The sequence below is a fragment of the Equus quagga genome, chromosome 1 (assembly GCF_021613505.1).
Source record: "Equus quagga isolate Etosha38 chromosome 1, UCLA_HA_Equagga_1.0, whole genome shotgun sequence".
Lineage (NCBI taxonomy): Eukaryota > Metazoa > Chordata > Mammalia > Perissodactyla > Equidae > Equus > Equus quagga.
Genome location: NC_060267.1, coordinates 176,037,387 through 176,052,367, shown reverse-complemented (window position 1 = coordinate 176,052,367; position 14,981 = coordinate 176,037,387). Strand labels below are relative to the sequence as shown.

The following is a 14,981-nucleotide window of genomic DNA, read 5'->3' as shown; positions in this document are numbered from 1 at the left end:
GGGGGGGGGGCACGTGATGTTAGTGATGTTGGGGAAAGAGAGAGAGAGAGAGAAAAGGCACAGAAAGAGTTGGGGAGGAGAAGCAAAAGGCAAAACATCTATTTCAAATCGTTGCTTCAGAAGGATCTTCTGTCTAGAAAGGGGGAAGAAAATTTTCTTCTTTGCATCTTTCCCAAAAACTCTGATTCTTAAGATAACTATGATTTTTAATCTTTTGATGGATTAAATATTCAATCGAGAGAGGAAACACAGATTGATAACCAGCCACACCATTTACTCTGTAAGTTGGCCACCCCATCCCTCCTAGCCCCTATGTCCTCATCTGTTCAAAAAGTATTCAGTGATTCTACAGAGACACACAGGGGAGAGAGATGTGGGTGGGAAGGGTAGGCAGAGGTAGGGCTGAAGTAGTCTTCCGAAGCCTAAGCTGCTGGAACACACTGACTCCCAAAATTCAGTGGTTGAACCACAGTGGTGAATCCTCTCAGGCTCACGTCACAGGCCAGGGTTAGTATTAACATGGGGGCAGGGGAAACGCCTCTCCTCCAGATGGAGACTCAGACGTCTTCCACTTGTGGAGTCGTAATTCCCTAAGTCAAGTGTTCTAAAAGTGTGGTCCCTGGATCAGCAGTATCAGCACCACCTGCGAACTTGTCAGAAATGCAAATTCTTAGGTCACACCACAGACCCACTGAATCAGACGCTCTGGGAGTGGAGCCAAGCAGTCTGAGGTTGAATAAGTCCTCCAGGTGATTCTGATGTAGCTAAAGTTTGCCAACCTCTGCTACAGCGGTTCCTCAGGATTTAGAACCAGCTGGTGAAAGGGGAAGGAGAGTCTGGGGTAGGAACAGCTGCTTCTTAAAGGCCTTGGCCCAGGAATGACATGCATCACTTCTGCTCTCATTTTACTGGTGAGAACCAGCCATATGGTTATACGCAGCTGCAAGAGATGCCAGGAAATGCAGTTTATGCAGTTATGGGAGCATACCATGGATGATAAGAACAAGTTCTGATGGACAGATAGCCATCTTTGCCAAAATAGCCCTCTGCAGTGGGACATTATCACCATTTGTAACATTGCTGCTATGGGAATGAACAATCCACTGTCTAACCTAGGGTTTCTCAACCCCAGCAACTTGACATTTTGGACCAGATCATTCTTTTCTGTGGGAGCTGTCTTGTACATTGTAGCATGGTTAACAGCACCCCTGGTCTGTACCCACTTGGTTAACAGTAGTGCCCACCCCCACCTCACCCCGGGTGTGGACAACCACAGATGTCTCCAGACATTGCCAAATATTCCATGGGGGGAAAATCACCCAAGTTGAGAACTGCTGGTCTGAAGAGAAAACGTGTTAAGTTGACCTTTGGAACACAATCTGGCCATAAGTTGGGTGCTGCTCATATAATGTTGACTTCATGTGCTCTCTCTTAGCCTTTCTTCTGAAGCCCTCTGTTGAAGATTTCAGCTAGTGGCAAGGATTATTCCACAGTTCACTACCATATCCACCTTACCCATATAAAAATAAACTTCCAATGCCAGAGGCATCTATGCATGTTGACTCGGAGCCGTGACAGAGCTAATCCTATTTACAATTACCCTTCCTGGCTGCCCAAGGCATCCAGAAACAAACTTCATTTTATGTAAAAATATACTGAAGTTATGTCGCATTGATTCTCAGTGGCCTTAAACTTAATGATTCAAGTTCAGGAAGAGAAGTGAAGGAAAGAAAGCTCTGCTTGTCTAACACAGACTTAGTTTCCAGAAAAAACTCAACTTATTTTTGAATGCAGAAGGCTTTTCTACTGAAACAATCTGTTGGCTTCGTTTCCATGTGATAAAGTGATGTTGAACTGAAAATGGAACGGTGTAGCAAGGTTGTACTATCCTGGAATTTTATTTGGAAACCAGACTGACGTTTTTGCTGAAAGTAGTTACCCTTCGCAAGGTCATCTGACTTCAGCAGGGGGTAAAGGTAATACATAATTCAATTGCAGACCCAACCAGGGTCTGATTTATCAGATTAATAAGAATGTGCTAAATCTTTGAAATCAATCCTCTTACAGTACTTGAAGTGAAAGGAAAAAAGGGATTGCAATGGATTATATCCCAAATGGAAAGCAAGGAAGCAAAATAACTCATCTAAGGGACATTACTCTTAAAGGATGGGTCAGTTTCTCAGGGACATTTCTGCATGCCTGTCCACCTACTGCTCATTTTCTTTCAGGGTCCAGTTGTGTTTCAAATGCAAAACATGACCTTTCCCTCATCCGTTCACCATGCATTCATCCAGTGCTTGGAGAGCGCCTGCCCCATGAGAGGCTCCATTCTCACCGAGCTCGCTTTCTTGTGAAGCGACACAGATGTTAAACATTAAAAAATAAACATGATAATTTCAGTGGTGATAAGTGCAATAAAAAACATACAAAAAAGACCTGGGTGAAAGTGGCGGGCACTTGGACGGCGTGATCAGGGCAGCCTTCCCGAGGACTCATGTGATGAGGCACAGCGGGCCAAGGGGCAGCCTGGGAGGAGCGCTGGAGGTGGGAGGAGCAGACCTTCAAAGGCCTTGAGGAGAAGCAAAGTTGATTTACAGTAAAGTTTATCTTCCTACACTTTTCCAGCTCCAAACCTTACCCCCATCTTCCCACTCTCTCCAGTAAAATGACTCTACCCTCTCCTCTGAACTCCTGACTCTCGGATCCAAACACCCACTCAGACTCTCCACTTGGATGACTAACAGGCATCTTGGAATTCCCACGGCCAGAGCATAAGCCTTGATCTCCCCCATACACCCAAACATGCTGTTCCCATGGTTTCCCCCAATTCTTCCAGTTGCTCAGGCCATAAGTTTTTAGAATTCTCTCTTCTTCTCATACCCCTCGTCCAACCCAACAGCAAATATCGTCGACCTTTGGCATTATTCCAGCACCCACCATGCTACCAACCTCGTCTGACCCACTTTCACTTCTTGCCTGGACTAATGCAGCAGCCTCCTCACTGACCTCCTACCTCCAGCCTGGAAATCTGTTTTTCATAGCAGCACCAGAGTGGTCCTTTTAAGCGTAAAATAGATCCTATCACTACCCAGCCAAAACCTTCCTAAAGTTTTCCATCTCAAAACAAAATTCAAAAGCCTTGCTATTCAAGAGCCCAACATGATCTGGCTCTGTCACCTCTTCAGCATTATCTCCTTCCAATTCCCCCCGCCCCGACATTCACTCCATTCCAGCCACACCAGCCCCTTCGTTGCTCCTTGAACATGCCAGGTACATCCTTGCCTCAGGGCCTTTGCATTTACTCTTCCCGAAGCCTGGAATGCTTTTCTTCCAGATACACACACATGGCCTCTCCCTCATTTTATTAGAGTCTCTGCTCAAATGTCAGTTAACCAGAGTGGCTTTCCTAACCACCCTAAACACCACCACCCCTCACCTAAGTACATTCTCTATCTTCTTACTCTACTTTGGTTTTCTTCATAGCACCTGACATAGTGTATATATGCATATGTGTGTGTGTATTTTTTCATTTTCAACTAATCTGGAAGCTCGTTTAAGGCAGAGACTATCTCTTGTTTACTGCTGTCCCTTGGAGCCTGAATAAATAAAGCAATGAATGAATGAATACCTGATTACCACGTCATAGCTAGGGAGTCTGAAACCACTGCAATCATTCAACTTAAAAGCATTTGCGGAGTTTCATGTTTTGGGTACTACGAGAGGTATAAGAACTGTGTTAGGAAGATGTAATTGCAGACTTTTACAAGATTAAGAATCGAGGGAAAAGAACAGATCACATTAAACTACTGCTTGATCTCAGACTATCATTTAATAATACCAGTGGCATGAGCAAAATGTTTTATGGGATTTCTAAGAAAGAGAGAACAACATGGACCAGAGTACTTTGGGAAAACTTCACGGAGGTGGAATAGAGACAGAAAGAAGTGAAACAAGGGGTTAACAGTGGGGTCACAGCACAGAGGCAAGGCTAACAATCGTTTACAGGAAGAGAGAAGACCACCTGTTGGTGTGAAACATACACAGAGGAGCAGGGGAGGTAAATGGGAAGAGTGGGGTGAGGGTCGATGGAATGGTTTCTATGGGCCGTGGGAAGCCACTTATGGTTGCTGGGTGGGATCACAACCTCATAAAGACAGGTTTGGAGGAAACTGTCCAGAGGGACATGGAGAATCTGGAAGGAGGAGAGGCTGGAGGCTGTGAGGCCAAGAGACCAGAGGGTTGGTCAGGGCACAGCCAGAGTGTGAGGTGATGAGCCTTGGACCAGGGTGGCAGAGTGGGGAGTGAGGGAGCCTCAGCTATGATCCAGCTCCTTCTCTGCTGAATCCAAATCTCTAGAGTCAGGGCGCTAACATGAATGACCACGTGTATTTTTAAGTTCCACAGCTGATTCTAATGTGCACTTCTAGTTAAAGACCATAAGTCTAATCTTAAAACCTCCATTTGGAGATGAGACAACGCAGATCCAGATGTGGCAAGCTGCTTATGATCATGCAACCCGTCTGGGGCATGTCTGGGACCAGAAGCCAAGTCTCCTGACTCTCAATATAAGGCTTTAGGGGTCTCAATAAATAATAAAAAGGGCAGAAGCTGAACTTGCAGAAACAATTACTCATCCATTCCATTGGCTGAGTATCAATCACTTTTCTACATGTAATCTAGAATCGTGAAGAATCAGAACATTCACCCATTCATTGATTTACAAATCAACAAATATTTATTGGGCGCCCATTATGGGCTTGGCTGCTCTAGGTGTTACAGATAAACGAAGCACCAGCCAGTCACAGCGTCATGTCTTAAGTCCCCTGATAGGGCAAGCACAGGTTGTCCTAGGAAGATGTTAGCCCGACCCAGGCCCAGACCTCAGAGGGGACTTGTAGAGAAATCAGTGGCACACCTGAGCTCTGAAGATCAGTTGGAATTAGGTGAAGTCTGTGTGAGGGTTATAGGAAAAAGAATGGAGAGAATTTGGGTGGGAGAAATGATTCAGGTACAGAAAACCACGTATACAAAGACCTCTTTTACCCCTGCACTGATTTCAGTGCCGTAAACACTGCACATCTTTGACAATGGTCTTGATCTGGGCCCTCAGGAGGTTTAGCAATCTTACCTTTTGCTTCATCAGTCGATGCGTGCAAAGCACACTCTTTACACCTCTAATACGCCTTATCACAGTCTACCTGTTAAGAGAATCGTTTTTGTAGGAACGTGAGCCCTGGAATAGAGGAGCCAAACTTCATCATTGCCTTCCCACTGTGTCTTGGGTAGTCTATAGCACATAGTGAGTGCTCAATAAATGTTTGGGTTTTGACTATTGCTTTATACTTTCAATAAAAATGTCCTAGGGGATCCTTATATTCCTGTGATTTAAATGTAACTGTATCTTACCCTCACCCATTCAGAACACATTTGCAAATTTATAACAGATTAAGTTTCACTTTTGCTCTTTAAAGATAAACAGGAAGCTGCACATTTTATGCAGCAGGGGTCCTTGCTAGAAAGATTGCCTTGGTTCAATAGTCTTCTGTTGTTATGAATAGAACATCAACATAATTAACATAAGAATCCCTTACAGACCAATTTTAAATGAAACCACATTTAATTGCAGGTAATTCTTTTATTCCCCAAGACGATGCTAAATTTCCAACTGAGTATCTGAAATATATCAAATCTCTGCAAAGTGAACCCATCTAAAATGAAATGGTATAGTCTATCAACCCCCAAAAGTATAGAATTATTTCCATTAGTTGGCCAAAGCAAAGAGAAAAAGAAAGGTAAATCCAAAGGGTCAAATTATTCATAAAACAAAACAAAACACAAGTTTTCACAGTGAGTTCTGGATTTCCTGAGTTTCTAAGCAAAATGGTATGTGTTCTTTGGAAATAACGTTTTGTTAAAAGAAACTCCTTACTCAATATCATTTTTTATTTCTAATATTTTGCTGGTAGCCTAAGTAATTTATTTCAATCCTAAAGTCACCTGTTTCCCGAATCCATGGGGTTAAGTAGGTAAGTTTGCACAGAACCTCCACTTAGCAGGTCATCAGTGTGGATTGCCATGGACTGAATTGTGTCCCCCAAAGTTGTATGTTGAAGCTCTCACCACCCCAATGTGATGGTATTTGGAGGTGGGGCCTCTGGGAGATCACTAGGTTTAGATAAGGTTCTGAGGGTGGGTCCCCTGTGATAGGATTAGTGCCCTTATATGGAGAGACGGCAAGAAGGCGGCCTTCTGCAAGCCAGGAAGAGAGCCCTCACCAGGACCCAACCATGCTGGCACCCTGATCTTGGACCTCCAGCCTCCAGAACCGTGAGAAAGAAATGTCTGCTGTTGAAGCTGCCCAGTCTATGGCATTTTGTTGTGGCAGACCAAGACACATATGTACTGAATGAAGCCATCAATGGCCACTGACTTGACAATTGTCCAGGCTCCAAATGTGTGATAAATAACTTTGGAATCATGAAAGATGAGTGAGACACAGCAACAGTTCTTATCTCGAGTTCTAAATTAGCTTCACTTTGTCCACTTAGCAACCTCATCTGTCTCTGTTCCACGTTTCTCCTGCTGCCAGGCCATCCCACATGTGGCGTGTGCCATATGCGCCATGTGTGACCAGGGCTATAGACAGAAGATCCTTTCTCCAAAAACCCCCTTTTTCTGTGTTTTTTAGGTGGTTATCATATGGAGACGGTATCCTCTTGTCAACATCTTGGAGTTTGGCCCTAATTAGCAATATTTGTCAACCTGCCACAAGTACAAGGCAGTGGCTGAACTTTTCCTTTTTTCCCCTAGAGATCTCTATATTTCATCTCCTGTAAATATAGAGAGCTTTATAAATAGACTATATATATTTTTAGAAGTCAGAATAACAGATATCTTTTGAATATATTTTTAAGCCAAAAACTGCTCATGTATAGATAATTTAGATTTAAGAGCATAGTTATGCTAGTTTAACATAATAACAACACATTATCAAACGTACTTAGAAAGATAAATGATTGTGTCCTTCCTTGTCCTTGATGCTAACATGAGAGAGTTTACAATAAGTATGAGATGGCAAGTTTTAATTTGTATTCCGGTCTCTATTCTATTCTTTCTCACAAAAACGTGAAGTAAAAAAAAAAAACCTATAAATATTCAATAAAATAAAAATAAATACTTAAAGAGTCCCATCACTGACTACTTCTAATACCCACCACCTAACTTGGAGTAATGCTGTTTTATGGACATTTCTAGCAATGTGAGCTTGAGGAAAAGAGAAAATGAAAAGATCACCTTCTATTTCTAAACTTGTACTGCAATTAAACACTGCCAGGAGCTTTCCCTTGACCTGTAAATTCTCTCCTCAGATCCGGAAGTCTGTTGCAAGACTGTTTCCTTGAGTTTCCATTCCCTAATGACACCATTTGTATTTCCCGGCGAGAACATTGAAATACTCCCCAGTGTTAAGGGCTACGAACATCCCTACTCTCTCGTCCCCAGCTGGGTCTGAACGCATGGACCTCTCTGGTGTGGGACTTTTCTTCTTGAGTACAATCATCTCAAGCCTTCAGAATTTCTGATGTTTAAGAACTTTTTGTTAATATCTACTTCAAATGTTATCTTCTTTATCTTCGGGCCATTTCCTTGTCTACGTGGAGATTTAGAATAATTTCCTTCCTCCATTACATTTTGTTCCTTGAAGGTATTTTATAATCAGAGTGCATTTCCTCTCTCTTTCCTAGGCTTCCTTGTTTCGGGCAAAATATATTAAGTCTCCCTAGTCTAATCCTCTGGATCTTGTGTTACGCCACTTGTCTCTTGTGTATGCTCAGCGTGGAGATAAGAAAGGAGCATTATTTTCTAAGTTGAGAACTCAGGGATAAAAACCAGAGTTGAGACAGTGTTCCTCATCCTATCCGGTATTGAATTCCTAAAATTCTTTTAATGTATGAATACAAATTTATAAATTTAGAAACCTAGATGATACAGTAAATATTATAAAAAGTGGACCATTGAAATTTTATGTATGTCATATAAACCTTCCCATAAAAATAACCAAACCACTACCTCTTTGACTTATACTGGCTGTCATTATAAATGTTTATATGTCATTACCTGATATAACAGGGCCCGTAAATGTCTTGTACATCTGTGTTACCCAAGAGAGACCTTCCACTTGAACGTTTTTACTTTACTGCTTGTGCCCTTATTTACTCTTCTTCAAAGTCTGTATCTCTGTTTTGTTTAACGTCATCATGTTTTGATTTGAAATTTTAGCATTCAATCTTTAATACCTCTTCCTGCAAATATATTTGATATGGATTCATAAGAATTCTATTAGCGTATTATTATTATTAAAGAAGAAAAATAAAACATGCAAAAAGCAGGTTTTAACAGGTTAGTTTAGATTATAGACTTTGTAAAGTATTTAGTCAGGCTAGAGTAAGTCTTAAATGTTATTTAATTATTTATTAACTTTCACAGGTGCGTAAGCTTGGTTTTCCTTATTGTCTAACATTTGATTTCTTTAAAAAAATTGTGCCCAAAAAGTTTTTTTTTGTAGATATAGACAATATTATTCTAAAATTTAGGGGCAGACCTAGAAATGACATAACAGACCTAGAATAGATATAACAACTTTAAAAATGAAATATAAGAATCACTCTACCTGATATAAAGCCCTACTGTGTATCTGCAGTAATCAAGACAGTGTGTTTTAGAAGAGAGATTGACGCATAGATCGATGGAACAGAGTAAAGAACCCAGGGATAGATCGACACAAATATACCCAAGTGATTTTTGACAAAAGTGCGAAAGCAATTCAACAGAGCAATTAACATCTGTAGGCAAAAAAATGAAGCTCAACCTAACCTCACACCTTATACAAAAATTAATTCAAAATGATCGTGGACTTAAATGTAAAATGTAAAGCTAAACAACTTTTAGAAATCATTTTAAAAACATAGGGGAAAATCTTTGGGACCTAGAGCGAAGCAAAGAGTTCTTAGACTTCACTCCAAACACATCATTCATAAAAGGAAAAAAATCAACACATTAGACTTCATTAATAAAAAGCTACAGAGCAGGAGGAAATATTTGCAAACAATGTTTCTGACAAAGGACTATTAGCTAGAATATATAAAGACCTCTCAAAACCAACAATCAAAACTCCAACAATCCAATTAGAAAATGAGATAAAGACATGAAGAGACATTTCACCCAAGAGGGTATAAAGATAACAAGCACATTACAAAATGTTCAGCGCCTTTAGGAAAATGCAAATTAAAATCACAATAAGCTATTACCACACACCTATTAGAATGACTAAAATAAAAAATAGCAACAACACTAAATACTGGTGAGGATGCAGAGAGCTGGATGACTTATATATTGCTAGCGGGAATGTAAAATGGTATAGCCACTCTGGAAAACGTTTGGTAATTTCTTTTAAGAATATGCAAGTACCACAGGAGTCAGTGATTGCACTCCTACGCATTTATCTCAGAGAAATGAAAACTTACAATCACACACAGCAGCCTTATCTGTAACAGCCAAAAATTGGAAACAGCCCAGATGTCCTTCAACAGATGGATGGTTAAACAAACTATGGAACATCCATGCCATGGAATACTACGCAACAATAAAAAGGAACAAACTATTGACACATTCGGCAACTGGGACGAATATCCAGAGAATTATGCTGGGTGAAAAAAGCCAATTCCCAAAGGCTACATACTACATGATTCCATTTATATAAGATTCTCGAAATGGCAAAATTATAGGAATGGAGAATTGCTTAGCGGTTGCCAGAGGTTGAGGCGGGCGTGAGAGGGAGGGAAGTAGATGTGGTTAAAAAGGGCAACATGAGGGATCTTTGTGGTGATGGGCATGTGCTGTATTTTGACTGTGTCCATGTCAAAATCCTGGTTGTGATGTTGTGTTAGAGTTTTGCAAGACCTTATGTTTTGGGGGGATGTGGTGGGGAGCAAGGAAAGGGTACACAGTAAGCCTGTCTTATTTCTTACAACAGCATGTGAATCTACATCATTATCTCAAAATAAAAAATTTAATTTAAGAGCGTAATTGTGTTTGTTAGCAAACTGTACAGATAAATTCAATGAAATGAGAATGAGATTCATGCAGGTGTTTGTTTTCTTTTTTTGGTTTTCCCCGTAAGGTTTACGAGGAGCGATAGCATTTGCTTTAGCTATTCGGGACACGGAGTCTCAGCCCAAACAAATGATGTTTAGCACCACGCTGCTCCTCGTCTTCTTCACAGTCTGGGTATTTGGAGGAGGAACGACCCCCATGCTGACTTGGCTTCAGATCAGGTGAGTAGCGCTGTGGAACAAAGGAAACCATCAGGTGGCACAGCGGGCTCGTCCCTTGCTGGTGTTGCTGGCTTGGTCTAGAGGACCATGGCAGGTCTGTGCACTAACCTCCCTGGGCAAAGCTCACCTTCATTCACAACGCGAGACAGTATCACCCATCACAGTTGGAACTGACTTTCCCAAGAGTCCTAGAACTCTCAGGATGTTGTCTGTTCATAGCCTGTCTCTAGAAGTGAATTTATCTATCTGTGAATTCTCCCATTCAACAATATTTATCGAGTACAATGATATGTTATGGAGTTTACAAAAACGAGTAAGACGCACAGCTCGTCTTCATACACATATCTTATACTCACGATCCGATAGGATTTACACAGAAAAGCTGTAATACCAGGGAGAAGTGAATTTGTTTGCTTTTAATTCCTCACAGCACTTAGGACAGAATTAGGAACACAGGAAACACTGAAACATATTTGATTCGTGAGCCACATGTTTAGCCAGAGGGATGCTATGACACAAGTTAGACAATTTCTCACAGGGAAACAGGGTCAAGACTGCAGCTGGAGCCTTCCAATAAAAAGTGCCCAAATGATTGCTGTAAACCTGAGGCACATAGATAGTGGACAATTGACAAAAATGGATAGCTTGTGCCAATTGCATAAATGGGGAAATCTATTTTAAAATGTTGTCGTCTTTATTTAAGTGTTTATTTGACCCGGATCATTTTCATGTCCCAGAATGTAATTGTGCTTTAGGTAAATCACATTTTATTCCTCAAAGCCATGTATCTGATGATCATGCAGCCCCTCCCTGGTCCCAGCCCATTCTCTGTAAGGCCGATCCATACCCGTCACATCTGACAGGAAAAGATCCATCTGCCTGGAAAATGACTTCCAAGAAGGTCCTTTCAGACAAGACTCTCTTATTCCAGCACCAATATAGTGCCTGGCACATAGTAAGATTGAATAAATAAGTACTACAAGAAAAATTAAGTGAATATAACCACAAATGTAAATTGCTTTTGTTAGGCACTTACTGATAATTTCCGATCCATGACCAAGAGGAGGCAGAAGCAGGACTCACAGTCTAGTATAAGCAAGCTTATGCTTAAGCTCAGCCAGGTGGCCATGCATTCAACCAAATTCAAAGAAAAAAGAACCTCTTGAAGTACTGTGAATGTTGCTAAACACATAAACGGCCTTTGACCAAAGGTGAATGGAGAGTGTTTTGCAATGCTTGTTGAATTATTTTCTAGGCATATAGATGTGACCTGCAATTTCTTTCACAGCGGTGGCTACCTGTGTCGGCACCTATGGATGGGCACACATGTTACATTAAACTCTACGGTGCTGCGTGCCCTGGGAACTGTTAGTAAGACAGTGGTGTGTTCAAGTTTCTGGAAAATAAAATTCAGTAAGTGGATCCATGCATGGAAAAAGTAGGGCCTGGGAAACAAAAGTTAGAGGATAGCAGTCCCCATAAGATAAAAGATTGAACGCTCGGTCAGGTAGATTAGAATATTCAGAACATAAAGTAGTAATGTCTACATTTTCTTAAAGTATTTCAAACATAACTTATTTTCTACTGTTGTCTTTTTTTACTCTGAAGAGTTTGTCCCCAAATCAGTAACGTGTTTTATCCTAAAGTGTTTGCCTAACTCTCCTATAGTGTTTTCTGAAGGCACCCATTGACTTCAAAGAGATGTCATAGCTTATGCGGTCTCTTGCTATCCGGATCAGCAGAGAGAGGGGAGTGTACTAATGGGGCTTTAGGCAAGTTAGAACAATTATCCAGGCTACAGGATAGGGCCTGATAAGGAAAGATAGTGATGTCAACCACAGCGTCCGCAGGTGGGGGGGCCTGGAGGTCGAATTAGGCCAGCGATATGACCATCGCCACATCACAGAGATGCCCCAGTGGGAATTGGCTCCAAATGACTCAACTGATTCAATGCCAGACTTGGCCATCAGCCAGGAGGGGAGAGGGCAAAGGCAGGGCTGTGATGTATTTAGGGAAAGGAGTTGACAGGGCCCCGTTTAATAGGCAAGGTGGAAATCTCAGCTGGGAACTCGAGTGTTAATCTGAAATCAGAGCAGAAGCCCAGTCAGAGAGACCAGAGACCCAGTCATGAGGAAATCAGAGGGCGTAAACTAAGGTTCACAGATGTGTGGGTACCCAGGAAGTCAAGCCGGGCAGACCGGATTCAGGGCAGCAAGTTAAGACAATGGCTCTCAAACCTGAGTGAGCATCAGATCCACCTGGAGTGTCATTAAACCTCAGCCTGCTGGGCCCCTTCCCCAGAGTTTCTGATCTGGTAGGTCTGGGTCAGGGCCTAAGAATTTGCATTTCTACCACATTCCAGGCAGTGCTGATGCTGCAGGTTCCAGCACCACACTTTGAGAGCAGCTAGTTTAGACTTTGTAACCCCTAGTGGAGATGGAGCTAATAGTAAATACTGCCAGATTTGCCCAGAGCTGTGCGGGGTCAGGCACACCTGAGCCTTCAGTTTCAACTCCGTAGCACCTATACTGAGGGAGGCAGGGGTTAACTTGAGGAAGAGTCACCGTGTGTTGATGAATGGGAGGGAAATAAAACATGACAGAATAAACGTGAAAGAACAGAACCATAAGCCAGCATATGTCCAAGCGTGACTTAAATTTGGTTCAACCATGTCACAGTGACACCATCATATGTTCTCCTTCCCGGTTTATAATGTTATCAAAGAAATCTTTAATTTCAGTATAGCTTTTAAATGATAGTTGTCCATCATTTGGACTATATTTAGCAAGGCTTTGCTTATTTACAGAGCAATGTCTCATTAACCAACTTTCATGTCAGACACTTCCAATAAAATGCCAGAATGTAAGTAAATTGGAGTTTTAATAAAATGACAGCAGTGGGGAAACCCAAGAGGCAGGAACACAAATGTGATGTTGAATGAACTCAACATTCTCTCTTGGTATATGATTAATTTATACGCTTTACATTGCCTTCCCTTCTTGATTTTTTTCTTAATTCTACATTTTTTTCTCTTATTAGGTAGGTACTTGAGTTTTTTTAAATCCCCATAAAATTCGCCATTCAGCCAGAGACTACCACAGTAGGCTGCAGATAAAATATTTTATATCAGGTAAAAAATGTTAGTGTTAATATGAATGGCACTTTGTTGGAAACAACTTTAAAACAGCAATGATCCTGTGCTTAGAGACACTCAGAATGATCTTTACATCTGAAACAAATTCTCCATTGACTAAGTCTTGTCCTAAGCACAAATTTCTTGTCCTAAAGCTGTTTTATTTTCTTTTAAAAAGTAATAAAATATTTTTAATGCAGCATTTGAAATAAATCACAGACCTTGTTTCTCAAAAATCTAGAGAAAAAGAAAAGACACGTACAGTATTGTGTTGGAGGTTGTCACGGAAAAGAAAGCAGAATGATTTCTTGATTAGAATCCGGACCTCCGCCCTCCTGCAGTAGTGATGGCGCGAGGAAAACCCGGCCGCAGTCTCCAGGGACTAGCTCTGCTCTTAGTTAGCCAGGAAACAAGAGATCAAAGGTGTCGGGCTTTGTCCTGCAGAGTCCAGTAAACAGGGGTACCCCCCAATGATCCCACATGCCCACAAATCAACCTCAAAGGCTGACAGAGCAGAGCCCTCTGGCAGTGGTGATTAATTGGGGTTGGGGTGGGGGGTCGGGGGGTGAAACCCCATCCTCAGTTTAGCGTAGGGTGCCACATGGAGCAAACAAAGCACATGAGAATGGAGCCCATGCCACAGTGCAAACCTCTCCTGGACTCCCCCAGATGGGCATGCTGGACCATCTCTTCAAAGTGTCTGAACCACAGTGCAGAAAGCCTTGCACACCAGAGCAATTCAGAACTTGTGTTCCAGACTACAGTAGAAAGTGCTCCAGCAAGATGACTTCCACAGCTTCTAGAGTTTGACTTCTAACGTCTCAAACAGTAATAGCCAGCTTTTATTGAGTACTTGCTCCGTGCCAGATACAAGATAATCAAGTGTGAGACACATAACCTCCCTGTGACTCAGCCTCTAATCTGTGAAATGGGGACCGTAGGGAGGTCCCTGGGGACAGTAGTGATGTTAGGAGTAGCCACCTCCCAGGGTGGGTGAGGCCCAGCAAAGCGGCCCAGGGTCACACCGCTGTCAGACTGCAGAGCCAGCCCCCAGCCCAGGCAGCCTGAGCCCAGGGCCCGCACGCCCAACTAGAGCATTCTTCTGCTGCCCTAAATAAATGAGCTTATTTCTGATGCCTGCAATCCACGTTGATTAACAAATCATCTGGGGAAAAAGAGACGTACTTTTTAAACCAAGCAGGCCTGATAAAAACAAACACAGGAAATCTTCCTCCTTCGTGAGTGGCTGGGTTGACCTGCTCACGCAGCACAGAAACTCTTCCGTGTAGGTTCTCTCTGACTCAGAACAGTTAAGGGCAAGCAGGGTCCACCCTGGTCTGAAGTAGCCAGGCGAGGATGTTTGTCCTCAAATGTAGGAACTTGGAACTAAAGGAATTCATCACCCTCACGGCCATCTTTGACCCCATCCAGGATCCTAAGTCAGACGGCTGTCAGTCTCTTCCATAATCAAACAATAAATTGCACACACTAGCCTGCGTCCATCACACAGTGAATAA

The 14,981-nt window shown here is 42.1% G+C and overlaps 1 protein-coding gene across 2 annotated transcripts in view; it reads left to right on the top strand.

Moving 5' to 3' along the window:
• SLC9A9 (solute carrier family 9 member A9) overlaps positions 1-14,981 on the top strand; it is a 510,438-nt gene that overhangs the window by 318,112 nt on the left and 177,345 nt on the right. For both annotated transcript variants that reach the window (XM_046685210.1, XM_046685217.1), the window contains exon 12: positions 10,178-10,331. In XM_046685210.1, the coding sequence (XP_046541166.1) occupies positions 10,178-10,331 (154 nt within the window). The remainder of the gene's footprint in view (positions 1-10,177; positions 10,332-14,981) is intronic.